Source organism: Colias philodice, chromosome 26 (assembly GCF_061535455.1).
Source record: "Colias philodice isolate Cphi_HAF_F1 chromosome 26, ilColPhil1 Martin Lab GWU primary, whole genome shotgun sequence".
NCBI lineage: Eukaryota > Metazoa > Arthropoda > Insecta > Lepidoptera > Pieridae > Colias > Colias philodice.
Window position 1 is genome coordinate 6990761 of NC_143111.1, and position 23980 is coordinate 7014740.

At 31.5% G+C, this 23980-nt stretch overlaps 1 protein-coding gene across 1 annotated transcript; it reads right to left on the reverse strand.

Moving 5' to 3' along the window:
- Positions 1-5064: 5064 nt before the first annotated feature.
- LOC149476986 (uncharacterized) lies at positions 5065-23239 on the reverse strand. Its single transcript, XM_089711491.1, has 2 exons — positions 22570-23239; positions 5065-6681 (listed from the first exon to the last, which is right to left on the reverse strand). Exons 1-2 carry the CDS (start codon positions 23036-23038, stop codon positions 6629-6631), a joined length of 522 nt encoding a protein of 173 aa, XP_089567617.1. The 5' UTR covers positions 23039-23239; the 3' UTR covers positions 5065-6628.
- Positions 23240-23980: the final 741 nt, after the last annotated feature.

The following is a 23980-nucleotide window of genomic DNA, read 5'->3' on the forward strand; positions in this document are numbered from 1 at the left end:
TGTGATGAATAAACTCAAAAACCAGCTGACAGATTGAACCGATTTCAAAGTCTCTCACCAGAAAAAACCTAGGTACATTACATATTCCTACAATAAATATTAAAGTAAAGTAAAAGCTTAACTTTTTCGCCTACAATGTACCTACCTACTTGTTCTCTAGCTTAAAAAGTTACCTTTTGTACAGCAAAATTTACCAATTACGCTTACAAACTATTGATCCAATAAGAAAAGATACAATCTTTTTTAGGTTAACCCCAGTAGGATATAATGCCTTCTACGCCACTCAAAACGAGCCACATAATTACACGTATCTTTGATCTAAGACAGTACACTACCGCAGACGAAGCCAGGTGTAAACATTATGGTTGTATTAACATCTGTATGAAGAGCTTATAACGTTTAGAGCATCCGTGGAATGTTTATTAAAAATATTGGGAAACTAGTTTTTGGGAATGTAAGGTAATAAATAATAATGATCTCGTAACTTTAAAGTATATTTAGGAAACATTATTAATTAAAAACGAAATTTAAATGGTTGATAGAAACGATAACTCAGTTTTAATTGCAAATCCTACAGCCATTTTAAGTAAGTAGTAGTATTCTAATTTCTTTCCCTTACTTAATTTTTATTATAATTTATCTCATAGAGAAGCTTGAGTAATATATAGATATTATTTCAAACGCATAGGAAGTCATAAAAATTAAGACCTCATATATTATACACACAAATACTTAAAATATCGCATACTAACAATGATTCTAGAATTAAAGTACATATCTATGTAAGTATCGATAATATTCAATGTAGAGCGCTCTTACTAGTCTAAGCCTTCTTAGCTCTGTATTCGTCTTGGTTGCAAGTTTAAGACAAGGGGTAGTTCCAAATTGGCTATTTTCCAATTTAATGACCACCTGGAACCACCCTCAAGATGCAACGAAGTTTATACCACCCTTAAGGTTAATCCCTCAGGGTCGGATAGTTAGACAGTTAAGACTTAATTTATTATTGTTTTTTATAAGTCGTATGTAATATAACTGTTTGTAATACGAATTAAAGAAATAAGAATGACAAACGATAGTGACATTGTATTTAGTATTTTTTGTATGTGTAAAATGTGTTTCTCTGTTAATATTGATGGTAGTCTGGAAGAGATCGCTGCCTAGCGATAAGGCCGCCATTTGTACATATGTACTTGCATCTATTTGTCTTTTTCTGTGTTTATTGTAAATCTTGTGTGTTGCACACATAAAGAATTATCTATCTATCTATCTATCTATGTGTACGTATAATCTATATTTCAAAAACTTTTATACGATTTATTTACATAGGTACATGAATAAATGAGTACTTAGTGGGTGACAGTTGGTGGCTATTATCAGTTCAAGTGGGTAAATAAAAAACAACATTTATTTATTTATCTAATTTAACATATTGATACATCATCACTATTCCAATTGATAAAGAAAATTGCTTGATTACAGCTAATCTATCATCCTTAATTTTTTTTGGCAGAGTGAACAACCAAAAAATTTGGACACATGCGATGATATATTTGCTGGCTGCATATGTGATTGATTGTATACTTAAAAAAACTCAGGGCAAATTTATCTTAAAGCAAGTAAATAATAATTTTGAAAGTAATTTCGTTCATCATTTTTTACCTAACTAACCTCAAAAGATATGCATCTGCCCCCGTCCCTTGCCCCACAGGCCACAACGTTGCGTCGATTTGCATACCACAGATAAACATCCCCTCGACTGTTTGATGTAAAAATATACCCAAATACTTGTTGGAATTTCGATATTTAATTGTATGAAGATCGCATACTTTTTAGTAAAAAAAATTATTAAAATACCACATAGATCATAATTTCTTTAGAATACAATAAATATAAAACAGTAAACATATACACAGAATACTTAATAGTAGCTAACATAATTTAAAGATGAAAATGCAAATGCAAAAAAATCAACGTATTATAAATAAAACAAAAATTAGCGTGGTTATTATACGGTTCAATAATTAAATTTTATATTTCTTGTATTCTTTCATTCGGTTCATAGGTCATGAATGAAGACACTACCGCCACCTTTTAAAATGCTGATTAACTAATATTTTACAATGAAAATTGACGCCCTCTAGCGATGTATAGCGGAAGTAAATTTCCTAAAAATATTTAAAAATACACAATATTAACAAAATGAGAATTCAGTTTTAATCGTAAATCGGAGAATTTGTACCATTTAACTACATGTACGTTTATTTTCAAAAAATGAAAAATGATATGTTGAGTGTTGACCCTGTTCAAAACAAATTAAATTTTCCATGCAAAAATATTGATCTGCCGTCTATTATATGAAAATGATAATTATAATAAACGAATGGCCGTTAGTGAAAGTCGCGTATGAATGCAACTAGGTTAAACCATCGTTGAATGGCAAAACTCATTTCGAAATATGTCCATAGTACATACATACAGATATCAGACATTGAATTAGGACATTAGGTATTCATGATACAAATAAAAATTTTCATTTCTTTTAGTACCTAGTACCTACCACATTATTAACATAGATTTTATTCAATAGGTACTTATTCCAAGTAGCAAAATAAAATCAAAATCAAGCAATTTTTTATGTGCCTCTATCGATCCACATTACATTCGATACCTATTAAGATATAACATTTATTAGAAAATAACATTTTTTCCCCCAAGTGATTAACAAAGAAATAAACGAAAGGTGAAGATCACCCCTATCAAAATTTATAACCTCAAAATGGACTATTAAACACAATATATCCTCAAACATCTGCAATCTATTCAACTTATAAAATCGCAGAATAACAGATGCACAAACTTTCAACAATAGGTAATCAAAACAGAGGTCCTGCATCGGGATATCACCCTTTTGTAATTACGCGCCTTTTTGACCGACCCACAGAATGTAAAAAACTTTTTGTTCTGTGGACGTTGCGTAAAAAAGTTAAAATGATCTCTAATTTGGCTTTGTTGTGACAAAAATGAAAAATTGTGTTCATTATATTATTTTATCTGGCACGCGCCATTGTTAATAAGATATTCCGTTGTAAAGAAGGTATTATGAAATATACTATCTTAGCTTCTTGTGGTATTGTGTACGGAGTGGTATGTACACATAGATTTGCGTATAAATTATACTTTTAAGTACTTATAATATTTCAAAATCAACTTCAATAATATAATTTATTTAAAATACGAATTTCACACTCAAAATATTTTTCAATAAATGGATGATGATTCATGCAACAACATATGTAATATAAATTAATTTTAATTTACAGATACAAGAATCAAACGCCTTAACCAACCTACGAGCCAAGACGATACACCATGTATTTAAGACGACTTCTAGAAAGCGCTACAAAAATTTCAGACGACCTACGACAATAGGAGTAATTTTTTAAGTGTATGTCATCAATACTTTGTGATAAATGTATAATAAATTGTCTCAATTCTGTAGCTGTAATATTCTATAATATTAGACTAAGTAATATTTCTATAAATAGCATAGATTTTGCTATGCCCTAACTTATTCTGTACGAACTTTATTATATTATACACCATAAGGCATAATTCGCATGAATCGAATTTCAATGCATATTAATTTTGATAAAAATTGCATTATGTTATTGTAACATTCATCATGTAGTAATTTTTATGATCCACCTACCACAGACTATAAGAGGCGACGAAAAGACGCAATCCTATATTGCTAAGACAATTTTCAAAGGATGTATATTTCACGATCATTTTAATTATCAATGCTTATACTTCAGCCAAAAAATATGCCGGCTTATCATGGATACTTAACCAGCCTAAGTATGTATTGTAAGCTTTTTGTAAATGAAACACAATATAAATATTTATGCGAAAGGCGACTAAGTTATCATAAATTGTGTGCGCCTTACACTTTCTTTAACTGAAGACGCTGATCTTATTTGCTAAATAACTTTAAAAATATCTATCGTCAAATAGATTCATATTTCAGTAATCAGGGTAAATAATTCGTAGGTAGGTTAAGCTTGTTTTGTGCAGTAAATTAATAGTAGGTTCAGTTTTTAAAAACATTTGAATAATTTAGTCATTGTAATTTCCTTGTACTTTCCTCATTTCTTAAGTCCCTTATAAACTAAAATGTACTTAACTCTCAAAGGAACAGTTACCATAATTAAATTAACAGAGAAATAATTAAACTAAATAAAGGTTTCCCCAAATTTTACAGCAATACAAAAAATGTAACAAGGATCGTCGAACGGTAAATGAGAAATTCCTGTTGTATTGATAAATATCTTCACGTATTAGTCACAGGCGATTCCCGGATGAGTCAATATTACCTTTTTATTATTTCTGGATTTTTGTAGAGCGGCTCTTTGAAGCGATTGTATGGTATTTCGTATAAGGAATTATTCAAAGTGGATTGTAAACTATGGAATTTCTGTATCTCTGTCCATTATATCTATTATATGCTTTTTGACAGCTATGAAGGATTGTATTGTTTAGGTTAAAATGTCATACAAATAATATTGTACTTCATGGACATTGGACAGGCCCCGCCCACTTAGTGATGTCTACTCAGAATTATTCAATGATGATTCGATAGATTATAATAATCGATAGAAATTATAGTGGACAGACTATATTGGGTAGGAGTGTAGATTTTTGATTAGTCTATCAAATAATTGTGTTTTTAAATAGTATTATGTTATATGATATAGGCATGTGTTTTGTCGCGGTTTATCATACTAAATTTGTAAGGTTTTTCATTGATGCTTTACATTTTTTGATCACAGCTTTTGGAAATAGGCTAAAATATGTTTTTTTCGAGCCAGTAATTTCTGAGATAAGTGTTGACTGTTGAGTCAAACAATGGCTATTAAAAATATCTAAATCGTTGTTATTTCTTTTTCCTACTAAAATAATAATAAGCATATCTTATTACTAATACCATTACTTGCTCTGTGGTAAACCCTAAAACCAAGGCCATAAAAGGGGTATAATAAAACCAAGAAATAATATTATAACTAATTCATTTAATTTAAAAGCGTATTAAAGTATTATAACAATATTACTAAACTAAAACTTAAAATACATTGGTTTTTACAGTACAATGCATTTTTAAAAACACCGTACATTTCTTATTTTGAACAATTTTTTAAAATGGTGATTTTCGCTGTACTGCTATAGAACATTTGTTCTTATAAAAGGGAGTTTCCACGACATGTTTTAACTTCTTTTCTAAAAAATTAAATGAATATTTGAATTGTTATAACATGTCGTGCTAACCGCGTACTTTGAAAAGATTATGCTTTCATTATCTTTATTCAAAAACTTTCTGATTGGAAAGGTTATTACTTAGTACCGATACCTAAAATTTTTATATCTTCATCGAAAAACCAGGTAAGAACAAACACTACAGACAGTGGATTTATATTGTTAAAAGTGGAATATTTTCTAAACCAATTATACCAAATAATACAACGGTAAATTAATAATTTATTTATTTTATAGGAGTGATATCAAATGGTGATTGAAATAATCTATAGAATCCGAATTGATGTCTTTAGAAATTCAATCCTCAAGGTAACATTTCAATGATTTTAAATCAAAAGGGCCACCTTTTGACATCTCACTAAAAATGTCAATATTTGTATTGTAATTTAATATAATATTGGGTTGAAAGGGTTAAATTTCCGCTCAGAAAGTTTGTGAATAAGGCTGGTTGTACACTGTGTACACTGTACAGATTTAGTAACATAAAATAACTTAATTAAGGACAGATAATTAGGAAGTTCTCGCTTCAAATAAGCGAGCATATTGCAGAGATCCTAGACTAGATTCTACATAAGTGTCAAATTGTATTGTTCTTTTATTTATGATACCACAGAACATAATTATAAAAGAGGTTATGATACAATTAAAATGTAACAACTATGTGTCCATTGCCTTAGCTTAAGACAATAAAATGAAAAAATCACACTAAACATATTATACATGATTTCAAGTACATTGCTTGTTTGATTTCATTTATTGTTTAGTATTGAATTACATTTACATCTATGGTAAGCAAACAGGAGTACCTATATATGGCTACAAGAAATTTGATTTATGGCATATGTTTCTTCTTTAAACAAAACATTAATAAAAAGAGCATTTCAAATTTAATTTAGATACTGCAAATCCTGTATTTTTTTTTTCTATTTTTATTATTAACACATTACAGAAATTGAAACTTTTTAACTAAATAATAAATAAAAATATTGAGTGCATACAAAAAGACAGGTTGATATTTTTCCATAAAAGTTAAGAACAACGCACACTTCGAAAAGTCTAGGGTTCGATTGTTAAATAACAATTTATAATAACATCTTTATGTAGAGATCATTTTATATAAAAAATTAACTAAATCCTACACCTTTAAAATTCCCTTATAATAGGGTATGGGCCAAATATTACAAAATTGCCAAAAGCCTCTAATAAAATTTAGTATTTTTAGTAAATTTTTAATAATTATCTAAATTTATGATTTCTATACTAATATTAAATATTTATATCTTTCTCTTTAATAATTTAGAGGTTTTATTTTGAACTAGTTTTCTTTGTCCGATGCCGGGTCCGAGTGTTTCCGTAACGTCCAATAATCTGAAAAAAAGAAAAATAGATTAATTATTGTATTCTTAATAAAACAGTATCAAAATTAAAAATATACATAAATCAAAGTTAATAACATTTCATTTTCATAAGTAAAAAGGGATCGATTTGACTAAACTGTAGAATGTGCAATTTTAATTAAAAATTAAGGTTTTTTAATTAAAAATTAAAAACACTTTATTCAGCACCAAGTAAAAAAAAAACAAAAAACATACAAAAAAATATCTACATATAAAAAAATTGTAATGTATCTGCAACCTCTCAAATATTTTAATTATTCCTATTTACATATAGAAATTATATTGTGTATATATACAAATACAAACACACGTTTTTTCTCCGTAATATGTTCTAGTCAGACAGGTCAACGAAACCACTGCATCTAAAAGTCAATGGACTTAGAATTTTAGTATTCATTTTTTGTATCGTAAAAATTTGTACCCTAAAATACCAATGCATTAAAATTAATTGCTGATCGAAACATTCCTGTACCGATAAACAATAAATTTTGTAAAAAAAAAAAAACATTTTTTAGTGGAAGGTTGTTTTAATTTGATGACTTTTATGGATTGAAATAAGTGGGATTAAAACTAATAAATTTAATGAACGAAATTGTCCAAATTGATTTCTACATTTGGTGCATAAATTTATGAATATTATGATATTTTGCACGGATTTTCTCGCGTTCTATAAAAGCTACCTTTTACTTTATATTTCTAGTCATTATTCACAAATAGATTCATGTTTCCTCTTTTTAAACCTATTTTTTTATAATTCTCGTCTTGGTCGAAATTTCCTAACCACAATAAAAACATCACGTATTTATTGGTTTAGTATTTTTTATTCTAAAACATTTCACATTGTTTTCTATACGTTTGAATTTTACGATCGCATATTCAACACACAAACTTACGTTCAAGAAATACTAAGTGAAATATTACAATGTATTTCAATTTCATACGTGTGAATCAGATATAAGATAAGATTATCGATAAGGTTACATTTGAAAATAAACCTTGAAACCTTATTAATAGGTTTCAAAATAGTTTTTTTTATTTTTGAACCCGCCTTTTGTAATATGAATACTTGTAATTATTACTTGTAAAGGTTTTTGAAAATATCGATGGGAATAGATCGGTCTCGTTGTATTAAAGTAAGTACAAACAAAATATGTAATAGTTTTTCATAAGAAATCATGGTAGGTGACCAATATTTTTTATATTTAAAATACGGTCTACATTTTTTTTTTCATTTTAATCAAGGAATTCAGCTTTACTTTACTTAGAATTGCAATGTTTGCCACTATAGGTAGTAAATTATTTATTGAACATAATATTATGATAAAATTTTGGCTTTCAGTCCTTGGTATTTTTATTTGAATGAAATTTCATCCAGTTGATTGAAGTTTCATATGAAATAAGGAAAAAACTATTATAAAAAAAAATCATTATAAACCCATCATATTACAGTAAAAAAACTATCGACGCTAGAAAACTAACACTCAAAAGCATCAGAAAAAGCTCATCACATACAAGCTACAGCTAAATAAAAATCGAAACAAGTCAACGTTCGATTTACACTAAATCATTGCAGCTAACGTCACTTTTAATTAAAAAAAAAACACATCTAAGCGTCAGAAAGAGACGGCGATAGAACTCGTTCCGCGGCCCGGCTGACATATTGAAAAAAAAGTACAAAAAATAAAGTGTATTTATTGAACCCCGCTACCTGAGTTACACGTTACTTTGTTGGTCCGTTTTTATTTTTATTTTCAACAGCGACAATGCTATATGTGGTTTTTTACTCTGTTACGGATGGTAAATATTGTAATACGTTCTTGGAAAGTTATGATTTGGCGCGCTTTTCTTTTTCTTCTTTTTGTTTTTTTTTTATTCGTTTCTGTTTTGTTTATGGTAATCGCTTGAGCGGTGTAACTGAGATGCGTTTTTATTGTATGGGACCTTATGAAATTTAAAGTTATACGTAGTATCTTTGGCCGCAAAATTTGTGTTTTGAGTCAAAATATACATCATGTATATTTTACTGCTACGAAGTCCGACACAAAGTAACATATAATTAACATACTTTGGGAAAAAATTATACCTGAGGTATACCTAACAGATATAATATAGCTATTATTAATTCCCTTACAAATTCAATCAATCAAATGTCTTCGAACAAGAAGCCGATTCTGCATTTAAACGTTTTGAATTTTTTTATTTTTGTAATATGTATGCCGATTGTAATTAACTCCGCCCCAGCTTGACCGGTTTATAGTATGAAAATTAATCGAAACGGAATCAGAAGTACGATAATCCAAGCTATCTGTGTAGTACATTACATCCAAATGAATACATCGAATTTTGCACGATTGAGCAACCATCATCCACACATTCAAACATAAACGTAAATTATATTAGTACTAAATATTTATTGCCTTATAATTTCTAAGTAAAAATTCTAAAAGAAACATTCCCCGAATCACAACACGATAAAATAAGTATTACAATTGGAGTAATCAATGTATTTAGTTGGAATCGAACCTGCAACCTTCCGAGAAATAACGCTGAGAATTGCAATCAATGTAACTGTCTGTTAATGATATCTTTGTAGAATTGATTGCATACTTTTTTATATTTTTTGTGTATAAGGAAATGTTGGATTAATCCAGTGGTCATTTGTGTAAAGAAAATTAGTTTAGGTGTTTCTAACAGCTTATTTTAATGTTAAGACACTGTAATCGGCACTTGTAAAAAAAAAAAATATTAAAATGTTTATCTGTTTACTTATTCCGTCTAATCTCTTGAACGGCTCGACGGTTTTTACGAGACTCACTGAGGGACTAACAATTAACATGGACCTTATCCCGGATTACAAAATTGAGAATTAATGTTAGTTTATAATTTGAAGAAAAGATGGTCACACTATAACCTAAATTGAGTTTTAGGTACCCTCAAAACCATATAAATAAACTTGAACCCAAAATTCTGATTCTAATATTATGTTAATTGAGTAAAGCCGCCCTTTGCATCTAATGTCCTGTCTGTGTGTGTGAAATTTGTATTTGTGTTGTATGCAATAAAGATTATAAATAAATAAATAAAATAAATAAATAAATTTAATTAAATACTTTCCTTAATGTTATATTCAGTCGCAAGGTTTGTTAACCTTTTTGAACATAAATCTCAAGTAAGCTCATTAAAATCTTAACATAATAAATGGCGAGAAATGGTATCTAGACTAGACTAGATGGTAGGTATTCCTGTTTCTAGACTTGTTGAGCTGTTTTTACATCTTGATTTTATGAAAAATCTCTTATTTATTTTATTTATTTATTCATGGTTATATTATTTAATGTTTTATAGTTAAATGGTTTCAATCAGAATTCGTTGCGGGTTAAAAAGACTGAATTTTAATTTATAATATGTATAACGATTGTACATATGTACCAACTAATTTCGTGCAATCTCTGAGATTAATTTATTTTAATTACCTTTTAATTATTAAATATATAAAGTTCTTAATTTATTATTTTATACCTAGTAGCACAGAATACATAATAGTAGCTAAACGCTACAGAACGGACACTCTCCGCCTCCCGCCAAAATTAAACTTACCTCACCCCCGCGCGATCAGACATAAAATGGGCCATATTTTTCTGCAAGGACGATACGCAACGAAGATTGACAACATTAATCAAATTGACTTAAAGTAATTTTATTATTTTGGATTTGTGATTATCGTTTTTCGTAGAAAATGGTTAGATATTGTGCTGTTTACTGTTTAGATATTGTGTATTTCATCAGAAAAACGCGAATTTTTTTTTACGCTAGTCACAAATGTGCCAACCATAAAGCGTTAACACACACATTTGCAGTCTCTACAGTGTGACTGTCAAAACGATCATTTTGTATGGAGTGTCCGGGGTGTGCTAGTAGTTTAAATTAATTTCTATAATTATGCATAAGTTATAATTGTCAATTTTAAAAACACAATCCACTTTACACATTTTGGTAGAATTTGGATACCTAACATCGTATTCAAGGAATTTTAAACCACATCGTCCTATCTCTACTGTTTTATATAAATATTTATCAATCGAAAATATTGAACATTATGGGAGCAGTGGCACGCACGTATTTAAATAATTTACTGCCAGGAGCTAAATACCTGGATAATTTTTAGGGACAGGCATGTGACGTCAGCCTGGAGGTATTTATGATATATAGAATCTGGGAATAGGTTGAATTAGGAGCTAATGTATTCGAGAATTATATCGAGAATAAACGCAGGAAGTTTTTAAAATGCTTATAAAAAGATAACAAGCACGAAGCATCTTTGAGAATGTGTGAAACTATCAAGCTTTTTTACAATAAATATTTTATTATTTTTTATAATTAATATCAGAAACTTCATCAAATATGCCTCAATGATCATTGAATATATCACGGGATTACAAATTACAAAAAAAAACACCATGTAGTTAACAAAAAACGTCTCACACAGAAAAAAAAAACATTTTTTCATCTAATTGAAAATGACGCATGAATAAATTGAATAATTAAAAATAACACCGACACTCGCTTGGCCGCGTCCGCGCTTATTTAACAAGATTAAACTTTTTTCATTTACCTGTGTCCAATTTTATGGTCCTTCGAGCCGGGTGTGGGATGCGTTTCAACATTTGAATAAATAAATCAGCGTTTAAGATATGTAAATTGCAATGTATTCGAGTGGTTTAATTTCGATTTGATCACGTGGAAAGGAATGAAGATTTTTGGTACAGTAGTGTGGTTTTTTGAGAGATTCGGGTTTAAACTGAGACCTGAGATTGATTGCAGGTTAACTTTCGATTCGGCATTCTAAACTTTACCTACTGGACTGTAAGCAAAATCCATCAGTAAGGCTGATTAAAGAGTCTCCTGATTATTTATTTATTTATTTATTTAAATTCTTTATTTAACACACACAAAAAAAAGAAATATTATTATTTTTTTATATTTATTTTTTATATTATTTTACTTTTTAAGAATTTATTACACTAGATTTCTAACTTTTAAATATAAATTACGTGTACGAAGTTGTGTATCAAATACATATCTATGTATTTAGCATCATAATTTAAATATAGTATTTCTGTATTTTTGCAATATGCACTTTTGGAAATTTTGAAGTTTTTTTAATGAAAGCACTAATATTTTTTTCGAATATTTACCAGGCTAAAGAAAAAATATATTTTTACAATTTTACTACAATTTTTATATCTTTATACACACATGCGAATTAAATACCAAACAAAGTCGAAAGATAGTGTATGTATACGATTTACTAGCACCGTTAAGGTGAACAACCCGTGTTTCTTGTATTTGGCCCGGCATATATCGTATTATGCTAAGCAGATACGAATATTTTTGAATAATAATATCAATATTTGGATACACAGATGGTAAACAGAGTAATTAATTTAATAGTAAACAATAACTAGTATTATTCTAGTTTAAGAAATTAGAAGCTTTCTCCTATAAAAACTAAATATTGAAATGATAAACTACCAAATTTATTTTTAATTTTTTAATTTGTAACCCTTAAATTGTATCTAAGAACATTTACAGGTTTAATGCAAGCTTCAAAAAAAAAATTCCAGCTTATACATAAATCTTATGACATATTAGGTATGCTTTCTCAATTAAAACATTACCTATAAGTACATACAAATAAATGCAATATATTTTTTTACACAAATCACCAGAAGACTACTTATTTTAACTAAATCTATGTGTTGAGTGTTAACTATACTGACTTGGAAAACTGTCTGTACGGTTTTCCGATACGATATGTTATCGCAAGAAATGAGGAACTCCTTGTATAAACGCGGTCGGTCGTTGAACCGATTTTCCATACTCCATATATATTTTGTGCTCTGTGGAAATGTTTAAATTTAGAATACCACCGTTTTTTACGATTTTCATTCGAAATTTGAATTTTTAAAATAAAATATGATCTGTGTTTAATTAAAACTTTAAAAGATCGTGCTGCACGACTAATGTCACTCATTCATATTTAACTTGATAGATATTCACACATGACAACCTGTCATATTATATAGAGTGAAATGTCAAGTGAGTCAGGACTCAGGGCCATTAAAAAAATAGTATTAAAATTTTAATTCCGATTATGTTCCGTCCACACGCGATACAATGCGTTCCAAACTTGACTAGAGCCCATGTATACATCGTTCAGATTACATTGAATTTTCATTACAGTCCCTCCCTTGACAGCTCCTCATCAGTCATGAAATAATAGGCAGACCTGTCACCTATTCATCCATACAGCGGATGAGATACATGCACGGGAAATCTTACCATTCAATTTGTAAAACGCGGCCTAATAAATTGTGACAGTACATAATAAATAAATAAGACGTCATACAAATCAATCAATGTGTCATGTACGATTACTAAATTGCACTAATAATTCACTCGAACATGCACATTAAGATTCTTGTCATTACCAAAGTTTTTTGGTGGCGTGAGATCATTCTTAAGCGTAAGCGCTTTCACGAAATTCGTTCCGTGTTCACTAAAATTGATTGAGGTCCCGCTAACATGGAACGCGTCCGAAATTTAAAATTCGAACACGTGAATTCTTTTGTTTTTAAACTGAACGCGTAATTTATAATATCAGCAGCGCAAACACGAAAACATTCGAAATTGAAAAGTTTAGAATTAGAATGTCCACTGCAACATTTAAAATTGGCTATTGGCCAACATTCCGATGTTCAATAACAATTTTTAAACGTTCGCTGTGTATTCCAATTTCGAAAAGTGGAGCCAAAATTATTGTAGGCGTTCTGTTTCTCTTATTCTGACAGACGCTTTGGAAAATTTAAAATAACGTAAAGTCCATGAAGCGAAGAATTGTATCAGACCAGCCAATGGGAGGAGAGCATTAGTATTCTCCCATAGGGCACGGTAGCCCGGCTTCCCACCGACACGCTCCTTGCTTCGTTTCGCTCGAAGGAACAACGGAATTTTAAAAAATTATTCTTTTGTAGACCTATTTTAAAGCGGCTGTTTCAAGGATATTCCTTGTAATAAATTAGACATGGAAGAACCATCTATGTAAATGTTTTTTTTTTCTTGTATCATCTAGGCTGTTTAACTTCATCATAAGCAATAAGGCAATGATTCCACAAATGTGGAGCATTTCTATAATCTGATCGGTTAGTCACTTTAATTAAAAATTAAAATTGTGAGTAACTAAAACGATTTTGACCGACTGGAGCTTTTTATTAAAATCTTTATGGGTAAGGGCGCGGGCACACGATGCGTTGCGGCGCCGCACCGCAAAGATTTCACCGTGTCAGTGGGCACACGAGCGGTGCGGCGCCGTAACGTTTTTATGTCGCAGCGGCGTCGTAGCAGCGTTGCACAGCGTGTCCTTCCTTGTGACGCAAAACAACTGAGCGGTGCCGCTCCGACGTCGCACCGCATTCACCCCTCCCCGCCTCGTCTCGGTGGTTACAAGTCCGGTGCGGCGCCGGAGCGCATCGTGTGACATGCCACAGATATTTCTATGTAAGACGACGCAGCGACACCGCTCCGGCGCCGCACCGCCGCCGCAACGCATCGTGTGCCCCCGCTCTTATGGGACGTTTCAAACATCATTTGCAAAACACGTCATTGACGACATTAACAATGACGTGTTGGCCTTTTTTTAATTTGACTACTAATTAATTACTCTACTCGACTGAAACCCCATAATTTTTTCAATGTTGATTTATATAATTATAACAAGAAATATAAAAAATGACTGACTCACAGGATAATATTACGTCAAATTTTATATCTCCCGACTACTGAACATAAAAACACTTGTATGTACAGCAGTAAAAAGTGGTAGGTCGTTGCTCTTAGATGGCATCATACCATAATTACGTGGTAGAACATGTTAGTTTATATATTGAAGTTAGAAATTACGACAGTACATGGTAGAAAAAATTATATTAATAGTTGTACAATAAGTACCACAAGTTAATTATAGGTATTGCTGTTTTATTTTCCTCTAACTCTAACATTGGTGGGTTTTATTTTTTGTTTGAAAAGATATGATAAATATTGCAAGAATATTTTTCTCAAACACTTCTAGAAAGCTGAATTTTTAATCGAAACTCTAAGCTCCCAAGTTTGATTCACCATTCTGAAACTTCCATTAAAATACACTCGAATTACATTTGTGACGCCTCAGAGGCTAAGCGAAATTAGATGAAATTTCACAAAAGGATAGACCATCCATTGAAATTACTAAATTCTATTCCTATTCTACTTTTCCAGTATTGCGGAGACGAGATCAAAAGAACGTAAGATGAACAAAGGAAATTAAATCTACCTTTAAATCTTCCTTTTTTGTCAAAAAATAAAATTTGTAAGGTTTTGCATTGTAATTTGTAATACTCGTTCAATAATTTAAATAGGTATATTATTAACAAAGGTATGACGTAATAGTAGAGTAAATTTTATTTTAATTTTTTCTTCCTGCAACACCTCGATTCTAGGAGTGCTTCAAAGTTCATAAATCATAGATAGGTAACAAAAGTAAGAAACTAGAAGTAAAAATGAAGAAAGTAAGAAACTATGTAGTTTCAGAGAGCCCAATATGTTGGGCTCTCTGAAACTACATAATCTGTATTGAAAATTATATAGGTATGTATATTTATATGTACATCCAGGTAGTATTTAACTATTCTGACGAAGTTTCTAAATCAGTTATAGGTGACATTGGGATTTTAGATAATACCTAATACCTTTTATGTACCTACTGTATTACGTATCAGCCGATAATTTTATATCAAACTAGCGGTCCGCCCCGGCTTCGCCCTTGGTACATATTTACGTTTTCTCTACATTAAAACCATCCTCGTACTTCAAGGAATATAATAAAAAAAGAATTATCGAAATCGGTTCAGCCGTTCTCGAGTTATGCGCTTACCAACACATTTTGCGATTCATTTTTATATTATAGACTAGCGGTCCGCCCCGGCTTCGCCCGTGGTACATGTTTACGTTTTCTCTACATAAGAACCATCCTCGTACTTCAAGGAATATAATAAAAAAAGAATTATCGAAATCGGTTCAGCCGTTCTCGAGTTATGCGCTTACCAACACATTTTGCGATTCATTTTTATATATAAGATTGATGACATATCAGTTAATTTTACCTCAGAGGGTCATCGGTTCGATTTCGGACATGTCAGTACATGCTGATGACATAACACCTTCGTGACTCACGAGAATCGAACCTGCTATGACTCAGATCACACCATATTCGTTGAGGTATTTGAAAACAAAACGATCGGTAGGTTATTTTTTTTTACATAATTCAAATTGAAACAGACAAAGGAAAATTTTAAATAGTATATCTTTAAATTATTTTCTCCGTTTGTTCATTTTTTTCATAATTTACAAAAATCAACTTAGGAGTTCAAATTGTTCCTATCTTAATCTTAATCTTAATACTATTACTTATAAAGGCGAAAGTTTGTATGGATGTATGGATGTATGGATGTTTGTTACTCTTTCACGTAAAAACTACTGAACCGATTACAATAGTAGGGGAGGCCAAGAGGGGATTTTGGGATTTACTCGAGCGCGTCAGATTACTATAAGGGACGGTACCTTAGCTATTCATTAGTACCTCTAGTCAATATGAGCAGTTATGGTTGGTGGGTGCGCTCAGGGGCCCCGCTGGAAAATTTGAATAATCCATAATTCCCTAAGGTTGAGCTCGAATCGTCAGATTAGCGAAATGGGGACTTCTTATATTGTAATTAACCCCCCCATATATTAATCTGACGCGCTCGAATAATATTACTTTAATTTTTTACCCTTTCTTCATAGCGATTAAATCGCCACTTAAATCGTCAGATTAACGTATACTTTTTTTCAGTGACGTCCTGGAGCATGCAAAATATCAATATCTAACGCGCTTGAGTATTTCCAAGCCAATTTTTTTCTTTTTTAAATTAAAAAAAATCAAAAAACCCTTCCCCACCGCTAAAAGTGAAAACATTATAGGACCTTTTTTTCTCGCTATGGTCTAATCTACCAATTCTAATAGGTTCCCGTGACGCTCGAGTAAATCCACATTTAGCATCCTGGGCTCCCCTACTACAATGAAATTTAGCACACATATAGAGGGTAACTTGGATTAACACATAGGATAGGTTTTATCCCGGAAATCCCACGGGAACGGGAACTATGCGGGTTTTCCTTTGAAAACGCGGGCGAAGCCGCGGGCGGAAATCTAGTAAAATAATATTTTAGTAAGGTATCTGGTACCAAATTTTCTCATGTGTTGAGAATCACTCATTTCACTCAAGACCAAGTATTTATATGCAGGAAAACCCTTAAATATATTTTTTCTTATGCAAGTGAAGCCGCAAGCACACCTTGTATTACAATTTAGCAATATATGTCAAGTGGGGCACACCCACGGCGATGTTTGTATGTCTATTTATCTTGTATGTTTATCGTGTTTACTCAAATCGTATTCGATATTAACAAGCGTGCCTTTGCGTTGTTTGTTTACTTACAAATCATTACATACTAGGTACACCTACCCGGGTTTGTCTGGGATTAAAAAAAACAAATTTTGATAGAGACCTTACCACTGAATAAGGTAGCTTAAAAGGCAGTAGGAACGCTCAGAATAGCTAGCTAGTTTCTAATTGGTTTAGATGAGAAATCTATACTAATATTATAAAGCTGAAGAGTTTGTTTGTTTGTTTGAACGCGCTAATCTCGGGAACTACTGGTCCGATTTAAAAAATTCTTTCGGTGTTAGATAGCTCATTTATCGAGGAAGGCTATAGGCTATATATCATCACGCTACGACCAACAGGAGAGGAGCCACGGGGGTGAAACCGCGCGGAGCGGCTAGTTAATAAGTGACTTAACAGTTTAGTCGTGTGGAATTCATGAGGAGAACACAACTCGACAAAGTAGTTCAGTCTATACGAAAATTATATGTTTGCGCGATCCCTAATATAAAGAATTGTGATGGTGTATTTCCATGCTAAACTATTTATTTATGTAAGTTACTATCTAAGTATCTGTTAGGTACTAATTTGAATTTTATACCAACAGGTGTTCCGAAATACATGGGGGTTGAAATATAAGCAATAAACATAAGTACAAACTAAATTTATAATCATCACTGCGAAGAGTAAGATATCGAGTGTTTTTAAGGTAATAAGAAGTAATAAACGTAGGTACTAACAAACTTATTGCACGCCTCATAAGCGAAGCGTTGAGGTGGGTACTACTGTCACTTCGCGCAAAACATCTGATTTTTCAAACTTAAAATGTCTTTATGTATCATACATTGCACATGTGAGATAATACATACACACACATATTAAGAAAAAACACTATTTTTAACATTCATGATATTTTTGATGTCATTTTTGTTATTTAAACTAGTTAAAAAACAGTTTAAAAAAGTTCTGTCTTGGACGTCCGTGTGTCTGTATGTGCGGATCCTTTTTCTTGTTAACACGATAGCGACCGAAATACTTTACTAATCGAGTCTTTTTTTTTCTCTTACGCTTGAGTATGCTCAGGAATAGAACCCTTTCATTTTTCAGGGTCTGATTCGATGTGGTTTAATTGTTATTAAATAAACAAAAATAAAAATTAATAAATAATTATTAAAAAAAAATTATGAGGCGTGCACTTTTGGATTTTCCAAACTATTTTTATCAGCACTAGAATATGGCTAGTGCATTTGACGTCTCGATGTCTGGATCATATTAAGGTCAGTAAAATTGATAAGAACTACAAATATTTGGTGCAAAGTAAATGCTTGCGAAGCTGATAACGTATGATAGGTCAGGAGGTAAATAAATAAAATATTTGGAATTTTACCCGACTGCGCCAGAAAGAGTTATTTGTATTTTTATGATTGTATTATTTTGTTATTACTCATGTTATTAATTAAATAAGTATAATAAGTTTACGAAAAAGAAACGAATTAAAAAATTTAGTTTCTTGATCGACATTGTGTGAATTAAGTTTACCTATATGATGACATTCTAGTAAATAACTAAATTTAAATGGATTTTGAGATAGTTTAGTAATTTATTTTTCATTTTTATGGGATTCGAACCACTGAATTGTAGACGTGGTAATTAATTACTTCGGTTCCGGTTGGTACAAAATCATCATCTTTTGTGTTGTAGGACTAAATGTAAAAGTCGTGTAAATTAATGCCAATATGTATATTAATAAAACTATTAGAATCGTTTTTTATTATACAGTTATTTTGAATAATTAACACACTATAAACAGATTCGCAATGTGTTAATTATAATATTTTATCAATTAAAATTTATAGTGTTTTTATTGATCTGTCCTGCTTTACGTAGAAAAACAAAATTATTAAATCGATGTTATGCTTTTATATAACAGTGATTTTAATTTGATAGAAATATCAGATTTAATTGTTTAGTTTTTTAGGGTTGTTGAAATAGTTTTGTTTTGTCGTGTTATCTCACTAGTTGAGTAGGTAACAAATTCGTAATTCGTATGATACAGGCATTTAACATATATACATCTTATATATAAAATTCTCGTGTCACAATGTTAGTCTGCATACTCCTACGAAACGGGTGGACCGATTCTCATGAAATTTTCTTATATATAAAATTCTCGTGTCACAATGTTAGTCTGCATACTCCTCCGAAACGGGTGGACCGATTCTCATGAAATTTTCTGTGCATATCGGGTAAGTCTGAGAATCGGCCAACATCTATTTTTCATATGTACCACGGGCGAAGCCGGGGCGGGCCGCTAGTAATATATAAATTTGAAATTATGTATAAAATGTTGTGTTCAACTAATCAGGTGCTTTATAATTTTTAAGTGTTCCCATGAATTTCTCTTTTATTTTACTGTTACATCACAAGTCGAATTTATTTTCGTAAAATAACACCATGCGATGCCTAACAAAAAATAACATCGAGATATCTATCTCTACATTATATAATCCTACACACCATGGATAGTCAAAAAAACCCCATAGACAATTACGCCACATTTCACCAAGGTCATTACCCCAATAAATCGGTCCCATCTCCGCAGTGACATGGCATTTCATCTCCGAACATAGCCTCTATTTCCAGGTGTTAAGGTCCTCAAAAAAACATATGTTGTTAGATGACGTCACAGGTGATTGAACCCGATTGGGCCATGGATTGAATCACAATTACCAAATTGGATTTAATTGACTTCCTATCAGTGTGAGGAAACGAAAATTCATTGTGACAAGTTAACATGTGGATTGACTAGCTCCTGCCCGCGACGTGGGCTGCAATTTAAAAAGTAGGTAGGTACGTAGCCCGCATGAAGTACGAACTATGAAGATCCTGCAGCTTGACTTCTTTAGTACCCGGATATAAATTTTAATTCGTTATTTCAGTTTATCTATCAAAATCAACAATGTGTTGAAATAAATAATGTATAAAAAAGAGATTTTATTGTTTTTTAGGGGAAATGGTTAATATACCTAATTGAAATTTTTATCAAGTGTAGGTACCTATTACCTACAAACTATGTTTTGATTACGAATATGGATTAATTCAAAATTGTACATACCTACCTACTATTCATATTAAATTATCAATTAACGTGTAATATTAATAATAAATACCTAAATGATTTTATATTAATAAATCACTGTCTTATTTGTCTTCCCTATCTCAAATACAACAATAAAGTAGGTACTTGCATACGTGTATTGTATTATTAAAACAACATAAATCTCCATCAATTAAAAGATATTCTTGTCAGTTTTAATTGGCTTACAAAGGGATGGAAGTGTCAAACACTAAGCTCTAGAATCCGGGTTTCGCCATATTAAATCACTCAGTGGCAGGCGGATATGGAAGTCCCTTTTTTGTTATTTTATACAATAATTTATAGAATAGATTTTGAAATACAGTTAACATAGTGCTACTTTTTTTCTTTCATAATTAGGTAGTTAATTGAGTCAGGAATGAAGAAAACATAGATTATTATTATAGATTTCCATCTTTAGCTTATTTTTATACGGATCCCGTAGTATCGCGAGTTCGACTCGCACTTGAACGACTTTTATAAATTTAAATTTCATTATGGCGGAATTTAATAAAGAAAATTGAATAACTATTAATTTTTTTTTTTTTATTATGACCCAAAAGTAATACACACACACTATTTAGTTATAATATTTTCTCTTAATTTCACAAAATACTACTTAGATAGTAGATACTATCCATAACCGTCATTGCATTAAAATAAATTTAACTGCTTTTACGTAATTGTAACATAAACAAAACTTCACATAACATTACAAATAATTAGATAATTTTATCAATCAGTTAAAAGAACCATTTAATAAAATTCATTTACCAACAATTGTTTATCCGTAAGATGCAATGAACTTAGACCCGCGAGTCGATTGTCTTTATGATAATAATGGTTGACTTGCATTACATATAAAGAGCTTGTTTTAAATGCATCCATTTTGTTTGCACGCGATTATGTGCCGTATTATAACGGAATAAGTATCGTTTTATATTTTGCTTGTACAGTAGAACCCCGTTAAGTCGAACCTCGATAAGTCAAAAACCTCCAAATCTCGAAATAATGTTTTGTTCCCTTCCCTTCAAACACCAAAACCTCCATTACTTGAAATCTCTACCCTCTGTTAGTCGAAATAATCACCGAGTCCCTCTAAGCCATTTTGGTACATATTTTTACTCTATAACTCGAAAAATTAAATTTGACCTCTGTATGTCGAACATAGCAACGTTTTTTTTTTATTTTACAACCTTTACAACTTGATCATTAAAAATTTATCACCTTTATTGTTTGAACAAAAATAAATTACCGACTTTAAGAACGTGCCGACAATGTGAGTACACTATTGTTTCTTAGAAAACATTTTAGGAGTATTTGATAATAAATCTATGACTCACGTAAACACGTGTTTGCTTGATTGGTGTCAGGTGTTCAAAATCCTCCATAAGTTGAAAACTCTATAACTCGAATTTTTTGGCGTCTCCCTTGGTATTCGACTTATAGAGGTTCTACTGTAGTAGAAAGGTCTATCAAAATCGGTAACTAAAAGGTTTTGCTAAGAGATTAAATAACAAGTCTTTGTGCCAAGTGCCAAATTCATCTGTTGTTTATTTCATAAACTTTACAATATAATTTTTTTAATACAATTTTTTTTTCATGTAGGTTATAAGGTTTACAATTTATGAAAGATTTAAGGAATATTAATTCAGCTTTTCGAAAAATCATAATTTATATTGTTGGTAACCAATGTTACCTACGTGGTCGATGCCTACTAAGTACCAATCCTACTACATTATTGAAATCTATGGTGAGTTATAAACTTATGTCGATATTTCAAACCGCATATTATTATGTAAAAAAAAGTACCTATTTGTAAAAAGCAGGTGTAATTTACAATTTTGTAACCCACATTGAATAAGGAAATAACACACTGCCATAAATTTTAACCGGTTTTTAGGTAAATGTCGATTTTCATATGATGTACCTAACCCACTCCTTATTGGAGATACATAAATATTAATATATTGCAAATATTTCTCATATTGCTTTTTGTTGATTACCTAATCGTTCTAACAAAAAAACATAATATGTTTTTAATATTATGTTCTTTGATAAAATAAAAAAAAATAAACATTTTACCAACCACTATTATAATCTGATATTTTTATGTTTTATTTTGTTAAACAAATATGTATAAATGACTACACAATAGGTATCTTAAACTTTCATGTTTTATTTTGTTAAAAAAGTGGTATCTAACCTGTCATTTGCAGCTGTCTCCTAGACGCTGGGGTTTTAGGCGTCCGCGGAGTCCTAGACGCTTTTGGCGTCCTAGGAGTTCTGGGCGTCCTTGGTGAGCTACCAGCACTGCTACGCCTCGACGGGGACCCCAGCCGCAAATCCGTATTCTCCACACAAGCTAGCGCCTCCACACCAGTCCTTGGGCTACCGTTTTCCTTATTTTCTTCACTGAATTTCACTGGCGAATCCAATTTCGTCGGCTTGTACGCACACTCAGTTTCAATGTCAAAGTTAAACCTCCGTATGAAACGCTTCCTATCCCTGGCGTACTGTTCCGCCATCAAACGGCGCGTTTCATCCCTATCCGGAGCTCCAAATAAACATTTGCAACTACCCCGTCTCCTTCTAGGCGTATTCGTGTTCCTCAGAGCCATCCCTGCTGCTATTTCCAACCTCCTTTGCTTCGGTGTACGTCCGTTAGCAGCCATGCTTAAATGTCAGGTGAGCTCCGACTGGTTCAGAGAAACATCTGACTAATAATCTCCCGAGAGAAAACAGCTGTCAGGTAGTAGGGGAGTGCGGGGGCGGCGAGAGCACCTGGCTAGCAAAACCGCGCCAAACCTAACCTAAAAGCCGGCGTGGCGTGCGCGCGTTCTTGCCGACCGAGTACGACTGACGCTTCGTTTCCCGCGCATCGCGGCGTGCGCCGATTTTGGCAGTCACTTGGCGCGCAAACCCTCGAAACAACAATAGTCCCAAGGACGCTTTTTGTACGTCTCGGGATACAGGTGTACTTCTCAAAGGGGCGTCGTAAACTCAATGACATCGTAAAAGTGACTTTATTAGATAAAAGGTATGTCACGCTGTTATCAGGTGGATGGTGATAAACGTTACGTAATTAGTTTCGGTCGAGTTTGGACAATACGTTATAAAACAATTCAATTCCTTATCTAGGTTATTGACATTGAAATATTTGAGAAGGGTTTTGAGATAATAATAGAACAGAAGTTAACAGATAAAAATATAACAAGTCCACTTGAAATATGTATAAGGAAATATTGTTCAAGTTTGCCTGATTGTAATAATAATATTAGGTACCTATGTACCTATATCTGCTGATCGTATAACGAATACCTAATCGATTCAAAATTGAAAATACTTTATGTCCGTTGTCATTATACCTACCTATCTAGCTGATACATACCTGCCTTGTTTCATTAATTCAAAGTTAGTTCATGACATCATATTATGAGTAAACAATTTAAACCGCTGGGTGTAGGTAAAAACTACAAAGAATAGAAAAACACATGTACCTACTGTTTAAATTTAAATATTATACCTATCAGTAACGATTAGTAATAGAATGTCCGAAACTCGAAGGCATAGAAAAAAAAAATAGGAAATGTTTTTAATAGATCGACTTAGATCAA